Below are 21,129 nucleotides of genomic sequence, written 5' to 3'. Positions count from 1 at the left end.
GTAGTATTATTTATTTGTATTGCTATTTGCCTCCCCACCTCCAGATTGTAAACTCATTGTAAACAGGGAATGTCACTTTCCAATGTTTTATTGTAATTTCCCAAGTGCTTAGTACAGTGCTCCATACACAGTAAGTGCTCAATGAATATGATTGAATGAAAGAATCAATGAAAGAAGGACCTGGGTTCTAATTCCAACTCTGCCACTTGTCTGCCATGTGACCTTGGGCAAGCTACTGTACTTCTCAGTGCGTCAGTTACCTCATCTGTTAAATGGGGATTAAGACTATGAGCCCCATGGGAGATGGGGATGGCATCCAACCCGATTATCTTGTATCTACCCTAGTGCTTAGCACAGTGCCTGGCACATAGTAAGTACTTAACAAATACCACAATCATCATGCAAGCCCAAAATTTAGCCCTGAGGCTAGACAGCTGCTCCATTTTAAAAGTGCTTTCAATTATGGCTCACTCACTTTACCTCACACCCAAATAAAACTTAGTACAGTGCTTGGCGCATAGTATGTGCTTAACAAATACCATAATTATTAATTATTGTTATTATTTCTCTCAGCATACGAGGCATGTTTGGCCATCCAAATAAAAAGGCCTCCAGACCAAATGTCGCCGAGCCCTGGATCATCCCTGGATGCTTCTATCCGGGTCCAGGGGGCAGATGGACCAGACACTTGAGTTTCCAGAGTACATGTGATCCTCACAAACCCCATGTAAAGCCTTAACTCAGCCTAAACTTTCCTACTACACTTTTGGGCATCTAGTTAAAACTCATGGCTTCCCCTGCCAAGTTTAGAATGAAAATCCTTCCAACGACCAGGCTTCCCAATTTTGAGGTATTTATTCAGACCTTACTATGTGCTAAGTGCTGCATTAATCACTGGGGTAGATATAAGATAGTGAGATCTGAAGCTGTCCGTGGCCCAGTGTGAGAGGCAGGGATGCCAGGCATCTTTCCACAATTCAAAGTAGAGGAAAATGAGGTGCAGAGAGTGACTTGAGTTCCTCAAAAATCTCCAGTGGCTACCAATCAATCTGCGCATCAGGCAGAAACTCCTCACCCTGGGCTTCAAGGCTCTCCATCACCTCGCCCCCTCCTACCTCACCTCCCTTCTCTCCTTCTCCAGCCCAGCCCGCACCCTCCGCTCCTCCGCTGCTAATCTCCTCACCGTACCTCGTTCTCGCCTGTCCCGCCATCGACCCCCGGCCCACGTCATCCCCCGGGCCTGGAATGCCCTCCCTCTGCCCATCCGCCAAGCTAGCTCTCTTCCTCCCTTCAAGGCCCTGCTGAGAGCTCACCTACTCCAGGAGGCCTTCCCACACTGAGCCCCTTCCTTCCTCTCCCCCTCATCCCCCTCTCCACCCTCCCATCTTACCTCCTTTCCTTCCCCACAGCACCTGTATATATGTATATATGTTTGTACAGATTTATTACTCTATTTATTTATTTATTTATTTTATTTGTACATATCTTCCCTATTTATTTTATTTTGTTAGTATGTTTGGTTTTGTTCTCTGTCTCCCCCTTTTAGACTGTGAGCCCACTGTTGGGTAGGGACTGTCTCTATATGTTGCCAATTTGTACTTCCCAAGCGCTTAGTACAGTGCTCTGCACATAGTAAGCGCTCAATACAATTGATGATGATGACTTGGTCAAGGTCGCACACCAGGCTGCTTTGCACACAGTAAGTGCTCAATGAATACCATTCAATGAATGAATGAATGAGCTGGGACATAAAACTCAGGACTTCTGATTCATTCATTAATTCAGTCAATCGTATTTATTGAGCATTTACTTTGTGCAGAGCACTGTACTAAGCGCTTGGGAAGTACAATAGAATAGAGTTCCAGAAGCAGCATGGCTTAGTGGAAAGAGCATGGGCTTGGGAGTCAGAGGTTCTAATCCCAGCACTGCCATTTGTCTGCTGTGTGACTTTGGGCAAGTCACTTCACATCTCTGTGCCTCAGTTACCTTGTCTGTAAAATGGGGATTAAGACTGTGAGCCCCACGTGTGACAACCTGATTATCTTGCATCTACCCCAGCACTTAGAACAGTGCTTGGCACATAGTAAGTACCATTACCATTATTGTTATTATTAGAGTTAGTGAACATGTTCCCTTTCTCCACTAGACCTCTCTGCCTTCCTTCTCTTCTCCAAACTTTCTGAATGCCAGCCTTTCCTCCTCATTCTCCCATGCAGTAGTTACTGGCTCCTAAACCATCAACCTCAGAACATTTCTGTGGAGACTGCAGGGAATCATAGAACACAAAATGGTTGCGATGTTGACCAGGGCTGGAGCACCTACTGAGTCGGTTCCTTCCTTCAGACAGAGCTAATCCTCCCAAAGGAGCTGGTTGGCGACCCACTTCTCCAACAGTTTGCAACAGTTCTCTACCGCTTCCCTTGTTAGAATAATCCAGCGTTCCACCACCCACTCATCAAGTGCTTTCTTGTGTCTAACCTGAATCCATGTTGCCACAATCAAAGCCCATTTATTCCTAGTTCCATCCTCTACTCATTGGAAAACTGTGTCAATGTTCTCTACGCTGACATAGAGCTGTTATTAGATTGACATTGAGCATTCTTTTCACTTAACTTCTCTGAACCTGGTACCTCATCTCCAAAATGGGGACTAAACAATGAGCCCCATGTGGGACATGGACTCTGTCCAACCTGAGTAGCTTGTATATATCTCATTGTGTAGTAGAGTGCCTCGCCTATAGTAAGTGCTTTACAAATGCCATAAAAAATACCATAAAAACAGATGAAGCAAACCCAATTTGATTACTGTATTAACTTTTCTTCCCTGCACCTTCTCCAATTCTCCCATATCTCTTTTCAAATGCAAAAACCACAACTAGACAGAAAACTCTTACCTTAGCATCAATAGCAAGAATTGATAAGTGCTAAAAGCATGTTCAGACCCATAATGAATTATGTAGTCTGCTCAATTCCTAAATTTGCGTAGAAAGAATACTTTCCTGCTCCAGGAGATCGGATGCTCCTTGACGCTAGGGCTTCTGTCTACAAATTTTATTGTACTCTCCCAAATGGTTAGTATAGTGCTCTTCACACAGAAAGGGATCAACAAATACAATAGATTGATTGATATTTCTAGGCCATAGTAGCTCTTTAACTAGCATCATACTAAATAGCTGACCCTCATTCAATCCTGACCTCCTCAGGTCTTTTTCTGCTTATAATAATAATGCCATTTATTAAGAGCTTACTATGTGCAAAGCACTGTTCTAAGTGCTGAAGTAAATACTGGTTTCTTCCTCTGTGCATAGCACCATACTAAGCACATGGGAAAGTACAATGCAATAAAGTTGGTAAATGAAATCCCAGTCCTTAGACGCTTACAATCTAGTAGTGGAGACAGACACTAAAATAAGTTAGAGGTTGTGGGGAGCAACATAGTTTAAAGATATGTTCATAATGCTTTAGGGGGCAAGGAAGTGGTTCCCTAAAAACTTAGGGAGTGAGGAACCAAGTGCATTAAGAGGGTAAGTATGGTGGAAAGATGAGAGATGTCGAGGAAGGCTTCCTGGAGAGGATGTGATTTAAGTATGGCTTTGCACATGGAGAGGGTAGTGGCTGACCAGATATGAAGAGAGAGGATCTGGATCCTTTAAACCCTCATTATTCACCCCACCCTCATCCCCATGGCATTTTAATACATACCCGCAATTTATTTGAATGTCTGTCTCCCCCTCTAGAAAGCTCTTTTCAGGCAGGGAACAGGCCTACCAACTCTGTTGTATTGTACCCACCCAAACTCTTAGTACAGAGTACCTCACTCATTCATTCATTCATTTATTCAGCTGGATTTATTAAGGGCTTACTGTGTGCAGAGCACTGTATTAAATGCTTGGGAAAGTACAATACAATGATAAACAGTGACAATCCCTGCCCACAGTGAGCTCACAGTCTGGAGAGGGGGAGACAGGCATCAATGCAAATAAACAGACATCAATACAAATAAATAAAATGACCTATAGATACGTAAGTGCTGTGGGGTTGGGAAGGGGGGAAGAGCAAAGGGAGCAAGTCAGGGCGACGCATAAATGAATGGGAGATGAGGAAAACTGGGGCTTAGTATGGGAAGGCCTCTTGGGAGAGATGTGCCTTCAATAAGGCTTTGAAGGCAGGGAGACTCACTGTCTGGTTGATTTGAGAAGGGAGGACATTTCAGGCCAGAGGCAGGACATGGGCCAGGGGTCGGCAGTGAGGCAGGGGAGACTGAGGCACAGTGAGAAGCTTAGCACCAGAGGAGTTGAGTATATGGGCTGGGTTATAGAAGGAGAGAAGCGAGGTGAGGCAGGAGGAGGCAAGGTGATGGAGAGCTTTAAAACTAATGGTGAGGAGTTTTTGTTTGATACTGAAGTGGACAGGCAACCACTGGAGATTTTTGAGGAGGGGGTGACATGTCCTGAATATTTCTGTAGAAAGATGGTCCAGGCAGCGGGGTGAAGTATAGACTGGAGTGGGGAGAGGCAGGTGGCTGGGAGGTCAGCAAGGAGGCAGATACAGCAATCTAGGTGGGATACAATGTGTGATTGTATTAACGTGCTAGCAGCTTGGATGGAGAGGAAAGGGTGGATTTTAGCGATCTTGTACAGGTGGGACTGACAGGATTTGGTGACAGACTGAATGTATGGGTTGAAAGAGAGAGAGGAGTCAAGGATAATGCCAAGGTCACGGGTTTGTGAAACGGGAAGGATGATGGTGCCGTCTACGGTGACGGGAAGGTCAAGGAGACAGCAGAATTTGGGTGTCAGTACTCAGTAAGCACATAATAAACACCACTGATGGATTGAAATACCAGCGAGAAGGCCTAGCCAACTACTCCCCTCCTGCTTTACCTCTATCTCTGTCCAACATCCTTGACCATTCCCTGATAGAGCAAGGTCCTGGGAGTCAGAAAGTCAATAGTTTTAATTCCATCTCCGCCACTTGTCAGCTATGTGACCTTGGGCAAGTCACTTCACTTCTCTGTGATTCAGTTACCTCATCTGTAAAATGGGGATTGAGACTGTGAGCCCCAAGTGGGGCAGGTACTGTGTCCAGCCTGATCTGCTACCCCAGCGCTTAGTACCATGCCTTGCACATAGTAAGTGCTTAACAAATACAACTATTATTATCACTATTATCATTATTATTGTTGTCATTATTATCTGGGATCTTTCTTTTTCTGGCTGGAAGCAGCTCACCCTCTAGGATAACCCCAGAGGATTCTGGGCGGCTTTTATAAAGCACCCCTTTGTTGACTAATCCTCCGGTGATGTTGAAACAATTTTGACACTCTGGAGAGATATGGGGGCTAGAGCTCCTCCCTGAGCCCTGGGATCTTGGCCTGTCCTGGTGGACACCGAGGTCTGGAGAGGAGTCCAGGACAGTAAGGCCTAGAAGAAGGAGTGCTCCTTGCCTATCCCACTGCTCCCAGGCTGGCATGACCAGCTGAGGCTCCTCATCCCGGGAAACCTTCCGAGGTTGACCGAGCTCTCTCAAAAGGGTTTGCAGAAGAGCAACCACAGAGCCCGCAGCAGGTAGCTTGCTGTTTCCATTCCCAGCTCTCCTGACCACCTGTTAGGCCGATGGTACCAGGGCAGATTCTCAATCCGGACTGGAGCGACTTTGGCTACCCCCATTGCAGGCGGTGATCTCCACACACCCTCCGGGAAGGGTGAGCTTAGGACCGGGCACTTGGTGGCCCAATCCAAGGTATTCCTGTAGATCCTGGAACTTGGCTGAAAAGAAGGGCCTGGCTGTGGCCAAGACGATTTCACAGCCAAGTCACCTTCGGCACAGAAGCATTCGGTTACTGGCCGGAAGAGCGAGAGCCATCCGATGAAGCCAATTCCCTTCCCAGTCAGATCCGACTTCTGCAATCTAGAGTGAAATACAGTAGCCGGGGAGCCAGTCTGGGAGTGCCCACCTGACAAAGGACCTACCTGGGGCACGTTCGCTGGGGTCTGCTCTGATTAGGTGAGGGCTTGTGGCCGCAAGATGAGCCATCCGCCCTCGATGGGCTCGGTACCCACTGGGGAGGCCCAGGCCTGTGGCTTTAATCTCAGCCCCGGCCGTTGGTCGGATCCAGCCTGCTGCTCGCCGGCCCCAGGTACGGCGCTTTGAAATGACTGGATGAAAAGTTTCTCTGTAAGTGCAGATTTTATTGAAACTATTCAGTGGGAAGAAAGCAAAATATTTGGGCTTTTAGGCTACAACTTTATGACTCACCCTGGATTGAGGGGTATGTTTAAACTCTGAGAAATATGTGGAATGTAAAAACAGACTGAATTTCCGTTTTCCGTGCTCAGCTTCTTTCTGATTCACCTCCACAATGGAGCTTTGTGAGGCAAAGTGGCTCCCGGCTGACAACCCCGACTCACCGGGTCCTCGCGGGGCCAAGAGTCCTGACCGTTTCATGAGGGACACTGCAATTAGCAAAGAAAGAGGAAAGGCGACGGCCACGGTTTGGGCAGGAACTGCAGTCCCTCTGGCCTTCTCTATCTCATGTAAAGAAGGGTGCCCAGAGCTTAGAACAGTGCTTTGCACATAGTAAGCACTTAATAAATGTCATCATTATTATTGTGATCCTCACTGGCTTCATTCTAGGTCTCTGCTCAGGGAATGAAGCAGTAAGGCCTAGTGGATAGAGGATGGGCCTGGGAGTTAGAAAGTCAGTTCGACCCTCACAGCAACGCTAAAATCCATCCTTTTGTGTCCATCCAAACTGAAACCACATTAATCACTCATTCATTCATTCAATCGTATTTATTGCACACTTACTGTGTGCAGAGCACTGCACTAAGTGCTTGGGAAGTACAAGTTGGCAACATATAGGGACGATCCCTACCCAACAGAGGGCTCACAGTCTAGACAGACAACAAAACAAAACATATTAACAAAATAAAATAAATAGAATAAATATGTACAAATAAAATAAATAAATTCATTCATTCATTCATTCAATCGTATTTATTGAGCACTTACTGTGTGCAGAGCACTGTACTAAGCGCTTGGGAAGTACAAATTGGCAACATATAGAGACGGTCCCTACCCAACAGTGGGCTCACAGTCTAGAAGAGTGGAATGTAAAAAAAAATAATTAAATAAATAATAATCCCAAATAAATAATAATCCCGCCTTGATTACTGTACCAGCCTCCTTGCTGACCTCTCTGCCTCCTGTCTCTCCCCACTCCAGTCCCCACTTCCCTCTACTGCTAAGTTCATTTTTCTACAAAAACGTTCATTCCATGTTTCCCCACTCCTCAAGAACCTCCAGTGGTTGCCCATCCACCTCTGCATCAAACAGAAAGTCCTTACCATCGGCTTTAAAACACTCAATCACTTTGCCCCACTACTCCCCTACTCTGATATTGTCGGCACACTTTGCTCTTCTAATGCCAAACTTTTCATTGTACCTTGATCTCATCTATCTCGCTGCAGACATCTTGCCCACATCCTGCCTCTGGACTGGAATGCCGTCCCTCTTCATATCTGACAGACAATTATTTTCCCCTTCTTCAAAGCTTTATTGAAGTCACATCTCCAAGAGGCCTTCCCATTCTCTTCTGCATCACCTTGACATGTTTCCTTTATTCATCCCCCCTTCCAGCCCCAAAGCACTTATGCACGGATCTGTATTTCCATTTATTTATATTAATGCCTGTCTCCCCCTCTACACTGTTAGCTCAATGTGAAAGGGAATTTAACAGACATACTGTTATGTTGTACCCTCCCAAGCATTTAGTATAGTGCTCTGCACATGGTAAACACTCAATAAATACAATTGACAGACTGACTGACCTGGGTTCTAATGCCAGCTCCACTATCTGTCTGCGGTGTGACCTTGGGCAAGTCACTTCACTTCTCTTTACCTCAGTTACCTCATCTGTAAAATGGGGATTAAGACTGTGAGCCCCTTGTGGGACAGGGACTGTACTTGATTACCATGTATCTATCCCAGTGCTTAGTACAGTGCCTGGCACATAGTAAATGCTTAAATAGCACAATTATTATTATTATTATTATTAGAGTGCAGCATTAGCTAATAATAATGATCATCATAATAATAGTAGTAATATACTTACTACTAATAATAAGAAGAATAATGATGATATTAATGATAATTGTGGTTACTGTTAAGCATTTAGTATAATAATAATGATAATAATGTTAGTATTTGTTAAGTGCAGACTATGCACCAAGCACTGTTCTAAGCACTGGGGGAATACAAGGTAATAATAATAATGATGGAATTTATTAAGCACTTACTATGTGCAAAGCACTGTTCTAAGTGCTGGGTGGGGCTCACAGTCTTAATCCCCATTTTACAGATGAGGGAACTGAGGCACAGGGAAGTTATGTGATTTGCCCAAAGTCACATAGCTGAGAAGTGGCAGAGCCAGAATTAGAACCCATGGCCTCCGAGTACCAAGCCCATGCTCTTTCCACTGAGCCACGCTGCTTCTCAAATATGCACCACCCACTCGACTAAGCACTGAGATAGAAGCAATTCAACCTCACCTGGCTCTCACAGTCTAAGGAGGAGGGATAACAGATGAGGAAACTGAGGCACAGAGAAGTTCATTGACTTGCCCAGGTGGTGGATCCAGGATTAGAACTCACAGTCCTGTGCTCCTTCCACTAAGCTATGCTGCTAAGCAAGCGCTTAGTACAGTGCTCTGCACACAGTAAGTGCTCAATAAATACGATTGATTGATTGATTGATTGATTCTCCAGGCTACCAAACCAAGTCAGATTTCCAGAGCCAACCTCAGGCATGCAGGGGACCCTGAAGTGGGATCGAAAAGGCCAACCTCACCTCCCTCACATCATGAGGCCAACCCATCATGCTGTGCCCATGTGCAATAGAGCACGGGCCTGCGAGTCACCAGGACCTGGGTTCTAATCCCAGCTCAGCCACCTGTCTGCTGTGTGACCATGGACAAGTCACTTTACTTCTCGGTACCTCAGTTACCTCATCTGTAAAATGGGGATTAAGACTGTGCCTCCCATGTGGGACAGGGACTGTGTCCAACCTGCCTAGCTTGTATGTACCCCAGAGCTTACAACAGTGCTTAACATATAGTAAGTGCTTAACAAATACAATTATTATCATTATTATTGTTGTTATTATCATGTGCAACGTATCACAGTGGCATTTGCAACCTATCACTATGACATAATTCGCAACATATCCCAGTGGCATCGAATACAACGTTTAATGAAAGTACATCTCCATCGCCACAGCCTTCCCAGCCCCACTGCCATCTCTCGACCCTGCAAACTGAGCAGCACAGCTTTGAAACTCCGACTAACGCCCTGCTATTAGACATCACCACATCCATCCCCCTGCCATCTCTGAGAAGAGCACCAGTCCTGGAGCCGCCATGGTTCAGAGGAGCCGGGATGCTACCATCTTTGGGAGGCGTTTCTCAACAGCTTCCCACAACATAGAGGCCTGAGCTTACTTCTCTTACCGTTTGAACCTGGCCCAGTCCTGTACAAATCCACCCCTCTACTTTTAGGAATTATTTCAACTATTGGACTGTGAATAAGTCTCTCTCTCTCTCTCTCCCGTCCCCCTTCCAGGATAAACATTTTCTGTCAACGGAGACCATTCTGTTTCACTTTCCAATCTAGGTTTGAAGGTGATCTCATGGCAGACCACTACCCCACCTTCCCTGTGACCCTCTGGCTTAAGAAATCAATCAAACAATGGTATACACTGAGCTCTTACCAAGAGCAGAGCACTGTACTAAGTACACCATCCTAAAATCAAGTGTCTCTGAGCAACGCCACAGTGTTCCAGCTTTTCTTTCATCTGAAAAAATCGGCCGCTCAAGTCAGGCATGACCCTGCCCTTGGGACCGGAGGAAGACAAGCAGTGTGTCTAGTGGATAGAGCCAGGGTCTAGGAGAGAGAAGAGCCTGGGTTCTAATCCCAGGCCCACCGCTTGTCTGCTTTGTGACCTTAGGCAAGTCACTTCACTTCTCTGTGCCTAAATTACCTCATCTGTGAAATGGGGATTAAGACTGAGCCCCATGAGAGACATGGAATATGTCCAACTATATTAGCTTGCATCTACCACAGTGTTTAGTACAGTGCCTGGCAAGAAATAAGTGCATAACAAATACAATTAAAAAAAAGACAAAGAAAGTGGCCAAAGACATGCCATCCCATGAGGGAAGAGAGAGTGGTTAATAGCCTTTCCAGGTAATGAAAGATGCAGAGTGGTTGGCCCTGCCTTTATGGAGCCTTCCTTCAGATATCGTATCAATCAATCAGTGTTATATACTGAGCGCTTACTGTATACAGAGGACTGTATTAAGCCCTTGAAAGGGGCACTACAATAGAGCAGATTGACCTGATTCCCTACGCACACGGAGTTTGCAGTCTAGAGGCTTAGACACCCTGCGAAGAGTTTCTAATTATGCCTCTGCTCATGCCTGTCCTCCTTCTAAAATCAGTACTTGAAAAAAAAATGGTATTTGTTAAGTGCTTACTACATGTCAGGCATTGCACTAAGCCGTGAGGTAGATACAAGCTAATGATAATAATAATGATAATAATGGTATTTGTTAAACACTTACTATGTGCCATGCACTGTACTACGTGCTGGGATACATACATGATAATTGGGTAGGATGCAGTCCCTGTCCCACATAGGGCTCCCAGTCTTAATCCCCATTTTACAAATGTGGGAACTGAGGCACAGAGAAGTGAAGTGACTTGCCCAAGGTCAAACAGCAGACAAGTAGCAGAGTCGAGATCAGAACCCATGACCTTCTGACTCTCAGGCCTATGCTCTATCCACTAGGCCATGCTGCTTCCCAGGTTGGAGTTCCCTGGCTAATCAGGTTGGACACCCTCCATGCACCACATAGGGCTCACAGCATTATTACTCATTTTACAGAAGAGGTAACTGGGGCCCAGAGAAGGTACCTGACATGGCCAAAGTCACAAAGCAGACAAACAGTGGAACCGGGATGAGAACCCACATCCTTCTGATTCCGAGGCTCGTGCTCTATCCATTAAGCCATGCTGTTTCCCTTAAGCATAAGTCCCGTTCCTCGTTCCACCACTACTCCTTTAGGTGAAGCTACACAAGAGCACAGACTTCCATTTGCCCATAAAATGGGGATGAGACGAAGGGCTGAGGAGACAGAGCCGTGACTTATGAAGCCTGGTGACTCACCGTCTGTTGAGTGCTCTGAGATCATTGGAGAAATCCTGAGGATTATCATGCTATTAGCTATTCAGCAGGATTGACCTTTTCCATACTGTTTATAAGCAGCAAACATAGTTTATTAATAGCTGTACTGTTTACATCTCCCAATTGGTTGATTGCTTCTCAGAAGAGGACCAAAATTTATTTTTTCCAAAGGGACTCCACAAGCGAGTCAGGAAAAGTAAGCCCAGACTAGAGGAGGAGAAGACACCATCTGACCACTGTAAATCTCCCCAGACTGATGATTCTATGAGGGTCTGAAAGTAGAAGACAAATATGCATTTTCCCAAGAAGGTCAGGAAATCAAAACTATCCAGTGGGAAAGATGTTGGCTTATAAGACAGACCTTACAACTACTACTACTACTAATAATAATAATAATTAATGTGGTATTTGGGAAATGCTCACTATGTGCCAAGCACTGTACTAAGCACTGGGGTAGATAAAAGATAATGACATTTCACGTGGGGTTCACAGTCTAAGAAGGAGGGAGAACAGGCACTGAATTCCCATTTTGCAGATGAGGGAACTGAGACACAGAGAAGTGAAGTGACTTGCCAAGGGTCACACAGCAGACAAGCGGCGGAGCCGGGATGAGAACCCTCTCCTCTTACTCCCTGGCCCGGGTTTTATCTACTAGGCCTCTGTTCTTCTCAACCAAGCTGGTAGTTCTTCTTAAGGCCTCCTACCACAGTTTCAAAGTTAATGCCTGCAGCCCCACTAAGAAGTGCTGAAACTCCTGGCTCCAACCTCAGATTTGTGGGTTCCTTTGGAGTCCCTTAATTCATCTGCTCATTAGCAAGTGTGTCAGGCTAAAGGAGCAGGAGGACTATTTCACAAAATTTGAGAAACCCCAAATACCACCAGCAATTCATACTGTGGGATGGGCAGCGAAGCAGTACGTTCTAGTAGAATGCACACAAGCCTGGGACTCAGAGGATCTCAGTTCTCAACCCAGTTCCACCACTCATCTACTGTGTGTGACTTAGGGCAAGTCACTTTAACTTTTCTGGCCCTGTTTCCTCAACTATAAAATGGGAATTCAATTCCTGTTCTCCCTCCCCCTTAGACTATGATCCCTACGTGGGACAGGGACTGAGTCCCTCATGATTATCTTGTATCTAGCCTAGTACCTAATACAGTGCTTAACAAATATCCAAATGATGCTTATAATTTCTTATTAGACAGGATGAGTCGATTTGACTGGCTGCTCCTAGTTGGATTTCTCCAGGATTCCGTGTTGCTCTCTGTCTCAATTTTTCCCGTCATGAAAATAGTAGTAACAAATGTTTCCACTCTCAGAGGGCGGTTGTGAAAAACTAACAAAGCGGTCTAAAAATTGTAGAAAATACACTTGAGGCAAGCGAGGAAAAACACTAATAACAATTACAGGAATGTTCCAGGCTCTTGCTTAGCTACGTAATGGACTTGAGTCTGTCTCCTTTCCTCCCTCCATCCCTCCCTCCCTTCTCCCCTCTCTCCCTCCTCCCTTCCCTCCCTCTGAGTCCCCTTCTGTCAGCTCGGGTTCCACCTGAAGCCCCGTGGCGTGTGCTACTTACCATCCACTGGGTTGAGGTAATCGTGGAGATGGGTGGAGCCAGCTGCTCCTCCGCCTTGAACAAGGAGGTCACTGTAAGTGCCCGGGTGGCTGGCCATGAGTGTCATCTGGTGATAGTAGTCGGCAGGGTTGGCTCCTGGAGGGGGAGGAGGCAGTCCAAACAGTCCCCTCTCCTTGAGGTGCTCATGAGCCACTGCAGGAGAGATGGAGAGGGAGAGAGCGAGAGCAGTGGAGAGAATGAGCCAAGGGGACAGAAATATAGTGAGAGAGAGAGCATAGGGACATGCGCGAAAGACAGGGAGAGCAAGAGAGAAAAGAAACGAAAGAGCTAAGGTCAACTTTTTCAGACTGGGGAGAAGGGCAGAAACAAGCCGAGCCGAGCCGAGTCGTTCTTTCCTCCGTCCCCCCCAACACATGCTGCCTCTCCACTCTCCACATTGAGCCAGTTTGGTTTCATGCTGACGTGAGTTTGGGGCGTGTTTTTGTGGATAAAGGACACCAGGCCTGGGCCTCTACATTCCTACATTTCCTCCAATTTATAAACAGTCTCTCGTCCATTCCCCCTTCTCCTCCTCCCTTTATACTATGTCGGTTTTTCTGAGTTGAGCGGGAGTGGAGTGAGGGGAGTCGTAGAACCTGGTCGTCTGAATAACATTCAGACTATTTAAGGAAAAATGACTCCCACCCCCACCCCGGGGCCACCCCAAGATCGTTTTTAAAGGAGCAGCAGAAAACAGAGAAAGCCAGCTCAGTCAAAGGGAGCTGGGGACGGAAAGTGAAGCAGCGAGCTCATGCACAAAATTAGGTTCAGTGTCTGGCTGGAAAAATCCACTCTGGCTGCCAAAGCCCATTACTGCCACTTTCCTCCCGGCGGCAATTTTTCAAACCTGCCGCCCCACAACCTCTGACTTCCCCGGAGCTCTCAGAGAGAAACTGTTCCCCCCTGCCCTCCTTCTGGGAGCGAGCAAAGGAGCTGGAATCAAAGCATGCTTCAGGCTAGACACTGAGAGCAGAGCCCAGTGGGAGGGAAGAGGACTAAGAAACATCAGATTCCAAGCTCTGCAGCGGGCAGGAGAGGTACAACTTGAGCCAAGCCCATTCCATCAGGGGCTGGTCTCCCAGACTGACAGACAGACTCCTCCCTTCCCACAAGACTTTTTTCAGCCAAAATTCGGCCTCCTCCATCTTTTCCCACCTCCTTCCAAACTCCATTCGGCTCCTCGCCTTACCAGGCTCAGAACAAAAGATGGACCTGCATTCTGTTTCCCGATCCAAACCGTTCCCGTGGAAATCCAATGGAATGGGATGGAAAAAGGCTATACAAAATTGATCAGAGACCTGATCTTTTAGACTTTAGTCTAAACTAGTCTAGACTTTAGTCTAGACTTTAGTCTTTTAGACTGTGAGCCCACTGTTGGGTAGGGACCGTCTCTATATGTTGCCAACTTGTACTTCCCAAGCGCTTAGTACAGTGCTCTGCACACAGTAAGCGCTCAATAAATACGATTGATTGATTGATTGATTGGTGGGCCATCTGCCTGACTGTCACTAGGTTCGTTCCACTGCCTGATTCCTTTTGGGATCCGAACAAGAGTTAATTTTTAAAAGTCTCCATTGAATCGAGCCCCCAAATCCTCAACCAAATCACTCCAATTACTGCTAGGAACTCAGGGGGTTTTGCTCAGCATTTCCTTTCTTCTTTCCTTAAATGAGAAGCAGCGAGGCCTAGTGGTTAGAGCATAAGCCCAGGTTTCAGAAGGACCTGGGTTCCAATCCTGGCTCCACCACTTGTCTGCTGTGTGACCTTGGCACCTAGTCAGCTCCTCTAGACTTTAAGCTCATTGTGGGTAGGGAATGTGTCTGTTTATTTTTATATTGTTCTCTCCTGAGGGCTTAGTACAGTGCTCCACACACAGTAAGTCAATACATATGATTGACTGGCTTCTCTGTGCCTCAGTTACCTCCTCTGTAAAATGAGGATTACGGCTGTGAGCCCCATGAGGGACGTGGTCTGTATACATCTCTACTAGCTTGTCTCTACCCCAGTGATTGGTACAGTGCCTAACATGTAGTAAGTGCTTAACAACTATCATTTAAAAATTAAAAAAAAAATATGGGATTGTGCCTTAGAGAATGACAACCTAGGAGAAGCAATATGGAATTGTGGACAGGGAATAATAATAATAATGATGGCATTTATTAAGCACTTACTATGTGCAAAGCACTGTTCTAAGTGCTGGGGAGATTACAAGGTGATCAGGTTGTCCCACAGGGGGCTCACAGTCTTAATCCCCATTTTACAGATGAGGTAACTGAGGCACAGAGAAGTTAAGTGACTTGCCCAAAGTAACAGAGCTGACAACTGGCGGAGCTGGGGCTTGAATCCATGACCTTGGACTCCAAAGCCCATGTTCTTTCCACTGAGCCACACTGGAATGTTGATTGATTGTTTGTGTTGTACTGTACTAAACCAAGTGAAGATGATGGCATTTATTAAGCGCTTACTATGTGCAAAGCACTGTTCTGTTCTAAGCGCTAGGGAGGTTACAAGGTGATCAGGTCGTCCCACTGGGGGCTCACAGTCTTAATCCCCATTTTACAGATGAGATAATTGAAGCACAGAGAAGTTACGTGACTTGCCCAAAGTCACTCAGCTGAGAAATGGCAGAGCCGAGATTTGAACTCATGACCTCTGACTCCAAAGCCTGTGCTCTTTCCACTGAGCCACGCTGCTTCTCAAGTGCTGAGTACAGTGCTCTGTGTTCAGTAAATACAACTGAATGAAGAAGCAGGATTTGGCTCAGTCCAGAGTCTACACTACACCTTCCCTCACCACCGTCTGAGTCAGTCTGCCAGGCACAATGAGGTCTTTCTCTACACTGCCCTCAAGTAGACTGTAAACTCCTTGAGGAAAAGGATCATTTCTCTCACCTCTGTTATTTTGTACTCTCCCAAGCACTTAATACAGTGTCCTGAAACTTTAAAATAAATATGACTCTTCGATCGATTTGGGCCTTACTCAGAATATTAGGGACATGTAGGCTCTCTACACTGTCCAGTCCCCTGCTGCCACCCCCTAAAATATATCAGGAGGGAGAACATCCTTCTCATTCTTAAAATATCACAAGGAGATCCCGCAGCATTAATCATTTATTTTTTTTTAAATGGTATTTTTAAAGTGCTTACTACATGCCTTGCACTGTGCTAGGCGCTGGGGAGATACAAGATAATCAGGTTGGACACAATTAATGTTCCACCTGGTGTTCACAGTTTTATTCCCCATTTTACAGATGACAGAAGCAGGGCACGGAGAAGTGAAGTGACTTGCCCAAGTTCCCATAGTGGGCAAATGCAGAACCAGGATTAGACCCCAGGTCCTCTAAGTCCCACTCTTTCCACTAGGCCGTGCGGCTTTTCAATGAACCATTTCAGCCTCCCCAGGTCATCCGAATCTTTCCCCCAGCCTTCCAAACCCATTTCTTTTTGTTTTCTTCTCAGGGGAGAGGTAGAACAGGAAGCTACCAGCCTCCATGGGTTAATCCTTTGATTTCTAGAATAGTAATAGCATTCATGGAACAAACCACCCATTCAGTGCACTGTGCTAGGCTTATGGGAAGTACAGAATAATAAAGGGAAATATTCCCCGCCCACATGAAGTTTACACTCTAATGGGAGAGACAAACACAAAAATATTTACAAGAGCATTTATTAGAGGATTTACTAGAGTAGTATTAAGCCATTACACTGCCCCGGAGTTTGCCTTCATCTTGATCTTGGGATAGGGTTGGATGTCCAATCACCACCAATTCTGAGACGTTGAAGGGGTGGCGTAGGGAAAATTTACTTTACAGTGGTAATTGGGGGGGCTCTGTGTTTTTAAAGCCCATTTGCTATAATCATTAGCTTGCCCCATTTCTCCAATTTGGTGAGACCAAAACAAATTTCAAACCCTCCAGCCAAGGAAAACAGCTCTCCCGCTTTATAAAGCTTTCCACTACAGCTGGAGTTGAACTCATTTTATTTTTCCATGTGAACCACTCGTTCATTAAAGGTGTCAGATTGACAGCCCCATGGAGACTGGCGCCTCTGTTTATCCGCAGAGCAGGTACAGTCTACCCAAGGCTGCTCAGGGCTTCCCTGTCACCATTCGCAGCCGAAGTCCAGAGTTCACACTGGCCAAGGGAGCAAGGAGTTGGTGTTTTGATTTGGATGATTCTGGTTTTTTTTTTAGTTTTATGGTATTTGTTAAGCACTTAGTATGTTCCAGGCAATATGCTAAGTGCTGGGGGAGACACAAGCTTAGCAGGTTGGACATAGTCTACGTCCCACATAGGGCCCAGAATCTTAATCCCTATTTTACAGATGAGGTAACTGAGGCACAGAAAAGTGAAGTGACTTTCCCAAGGTCACACAACAGACAGGTGGGAGAGCCAGGATTATCACCCAGGTCCTTCTGACTCCAGGCCTGTGCTCTATTCATTAGGCCATACTGCTCAGGGAATACCACTGATTGATTGATTGATCAATATTTCCAATCTCTGGCCTTCCTCTTCCAACATTTAACACTGCTGCCCCCATTCACTAGGCATGGAGCGCAGAGCTCCCGGGAGCCCGTTAGAGACACAGCTCCTTTGGAGACACATTCAATCATATTTATCAATCAATCAATCATATTTATTGAGCACTTACTGTGTGCACGGCACTGCACAAAGTGCTTAGGAGAGTATGACATAACAATATGACATTTCTGGGAATAAAAGAGAAGCAGCTTGGCCTACTGGACAGAACATATGCTTGGGATTCGGAAGAAACTAAGTTCTCATCCCAACCTTGGACTACTCACTTGACTTTTCTGGGCCTCAGTTACCTCATTTGGAAAATGGAGATTAAAACTGTGAGCCCCAGGTGGGACAAGGACTTGGACCAATCTGATGGGTTTGTATGTACTCCAGTGCTTAGAACAGTGTTTGACACATAGTTATCACTTAACAAATACTATATTATTATTATCACAAGAGGAGGGAATGAGAGGCAGGATATAGTACAGTGCTCTGCACACAGTAAGCGCTCAATAAATATGATTGAATGAATATAGTAACTCTCCCCCCCTTTTTTAGGTTCCCCCTGCCTGATTCCCCATTGGTTCACTTCCTGATATCTCTTTCTTAGGCTCCAGAGACATAAGGCAGTGCTTAATTTCATGGCCATGAGACCTCGGCACAGGCTTTCCAACAATCAATTTATTTACTCTTGGGCCACTGGACCAACCCAATTTTTCCATTCCAAACATTCTAGAGGAATGCTCAATCTTCATTTCCAAGGAGATTAGGGAGCAGGGACACTTAGAGAAGCAGCGTGTCTCAGTAGAAAAAGCCCGGGCTTGGGAGCCAGAGGTCATGGGATCGAATCCCCTGCCATAATTATTATCCCAGCTCCTCCACTTGTCAGCTGTGTGACTTTGGGCAAGTCACTTCACTTCTCTGGGCCTCAGTTACCTCATCTGTAAAATGGGGATTAAGATGAGCCCCACGTGGGACAACCTGATCACCTTGTATCCCCCCCAGCGCTTAGAACAGTGCTCACACATAGTAAGTGCTTGACAAATGCCATCATCATCATCATCATCATTAAAACAAATAGTCAATACGTGTGGCAATTGTTAGGCTTTTACTGTGTGCCAGGCACTTTTCTCAGTGTTGGGGGTGGATACAAACAAATCAGGTCGGCCACAGTCCCTGTCCCACGTGGGGCTCACAGTCATAATCCCTATTTTACAGGTGAGGTAACTGAGATGCTGAGAAGTTAAGTGACTTGCCCAAGGTCACCCATCAGACAAGTAGTGGAGGTGGGATTAGAACCCAGGTCCTTTCATTCATTCATTCAATCGTATTTATTGAGCACTTACTGTGTACTGAGAGCTCACCTCCTCCAGGAGGCCTTCCCAGACTGAGCCCCTTCCTTCCTCTCCCCCTCGTCCCCCTCTCCATCCCCCCCATCTTACCTCCTTCCCTTCCCCACAGCACCTGTATATATGTATATATGTTTGTACATATTTATTACTCTATTTATTTATTTATTTTACTTGTACATATCTATTTTATTTATTTTATTTTGTTAGTACGTTTGGTTTTGTTCTCTGTCTCCCCCTTTTAGACTGTGAGCCCACTGTTGGGTAGGGACTGTCTCTATACGTTGCCAATTTGTACTTCCCAAGCACTTAATACAGTGCTCTGCACATAGTAAGCGGTCAATAAATACGATTGATGATGATGATGATGGTGTGCAGAGCACTGTACTAAGCACTAAGTCCTTCCGACTCTCAAGCCCATTCTCTGTCCACCAGGCCAGGCTGCAGGTAGCCAGGTAGCCCAATTAAGAGCAAAGCCCCACTTAAAAAGCGCTCTTCATTTAGTAGGGGTTTCTGGAATCGAGGCAAGCTAGGTGCCTTGACAGCCCCTGGGCCCCGGACCCCCACCCTCAGATCCCTCACAGGGGCTGACTTACCATCCGCGGGGCTGAGGCCTCTGGCCGCCGAGATCATGGACAGGGTGGGGCTGCCGTGCATGGAGCGGAGGTAGTGTTCCATGTGGGGATTCATGTAGGGGTGCGGGGGGTTGAAGGGCGACTCTCCAGGGCCTGCTGGGTGCGGGGAAAGGCGGATGAGGGAGATGTCAGAGATGACGGGGCTGCCGCTCAAAGTGGGAGGCCTGTACAAGAAGAAGACATGGGTGAGGCACCGCTATGCATTTTCCTCATCATCTCTCACCAAGGCCCTACTGAGAGCTCACCTCCTCCAGGAGGCCTTCCCAGACTGAGCCCCTTCCTTCCTCTCCCCCTCGTCCCCCTCTCCATCCCCCCATCTTACCTCCTTCCCTTCGCCACAGCACCTGTATATATGTTTGTACATATTTATTACTCTATTTATTTTACTTGTACATATCTATTCTATTTATTTTATTTTGTTAGTATGATTGGTTTTGTTCTCTGTCTCCCCCTTTTAGACTGTGAGCCTACTTTTGGGTAGGGACTGTCTCTATATGTTACCAACTTGTACTTCCCAAGCGCTTAGTACAGTGCTCTGCACACAGTAAGCGCTCAATAAATACAATTGATGATGATGATGATGATGACAGCGCTTCCTGAGCCCTGTTTCAGGTACTCTGGGAAGACACGGGCCAGTCTTCCAACGGCTCAAAATCCTTACGGGAATGGACACGCGCAGTGATAAAAGAAAACCATAAAATTCCAGAGTCATGAGGGCAAAAACATTTAAAAAATGATGCCTAAGGTCACGAAAGTGAGAAACATGAAAAGTGGAATTAAAAAGATGTAATTAGGTAATTAGGTTTGAACGGAAGCACTGAGATTATCAGCGCCAAAAAGTGTTAATCTGGAAGTTTTCTGCCTATCACCTGGGTAGCACAAAGGAAAAAGTTATATTTACTCTGAGGCCCTAGTTAATTTTTGGGTTTCATAGAGGGTAGGTGGACCTCTAATAGGTGGAAAATTACCCCAGAAATCACATTGCTTATTTGCAGAAGGGCGGTTGCATCGCTAGTGGGGTGTTGGTACCTAGTAATGATGGTATTCATAATAATCATGAGTGGCATTTATTAAGTGCTTTCTATGTGCAAAGTCCTGTAGTATGTGCTGGGGTAGACACAAGATAATCTGGTTCGATCCTGTCCCACAACAACAACAACAACAACATAATAATAATAATAATAATAATAATAACATTTGTTAAGATCTTACTATGTGCAATGCATAGTTCTAAGTGCTGGGGGGGGTGGGGAATACAAGGTGATAAATCCCCATTTTACAGATGAGGTAACTGAGGCTCAGAGAAGTTAAGTGACTTGCCCAAAGTCACACAAGTGATAAGTGGCGGAGCCGGGATTAGAACCCATGACCTTTGACTCCCAAGCCCGGGCTCTTTCCACGGAGCCACGCTGGCTCTCAAACTGAGTAATCAATCAATCAATCAATCAACCAATGGTGTATATTGAACGCTGACATGTGCAGAGAACTATACTGAGCATATGTGAGAGTACAATGCAATTGCAGGAGGGGGAAGAAAAATAGAGGGGAATATAGGTACCCGAAATATTTGGAAAAGGATAGAGTATAAAGGAAAGTGTGAAGAGGGAAAGAGGAGTGAATGATATGGAAAAAGAGGACTTAATTGATGGTATTTATTGAGTGGTTATTGTGTGCAGAGAACTGCACTAAATGCTTGGGAGAGTATTATACAATTAAGTCCGTAGATATGTTCCCTGCCCACAATGAGCTTAGAGTCTAGAGGGGTAGACA

At 45.8% G+C, this 21,129-nt stretch overlaps 1 protein-coding gene across 2 annotated transcripts in view; it reads right to left on the bottom strand.

The window, feature by feature from the left end:
• Positions 1–21,129, bottom strand: part of GLI2 (GLI family zinc finger 2) — a 384,400-nt gene that overhangs the window by 89,703 nt on the left and 273,568 nt on the right. For both annotated transcript variants that reach the window (XM_038746220.1, XM_038746211.1), the window contains exons 4-5: positions 19,321–19,523; positions 12,818–13,009 (exon numbers count right to left, since the gene is read on the bottom strand). In XM_038746220.1, coding sequence (XP_038602148.1) covers positions 12,818–13,009; positions 19,321–19,523 — 395 coding nt within the window. The remainder of the gene's footprint in view (positions 1–12,817; positions 13,010–19,320; positions 19,524–21,129) is intronic.

The sequence above is a fragment of the Tachyglossus aculeatus genome, chromosome 1 (assembly GCF_015852505.1).
Source record: "Tachyglossus aculeatus isolate mTacAcu1 chromosome 1, mTacAcu1.pri, whole genome shotgun sequence".
In the NCBI taxonomy this organism is placed as follows: domain Eukaryota; kingdom Metazoa; phylum Chordata; class Mammalia; order Monotremata; family Tachyglossidae; genus Tachyglossus; species Tachyglossus aculeatus.
This window is presented reverse-complemented; position numbering and strand designations above follow the sequence as displayed.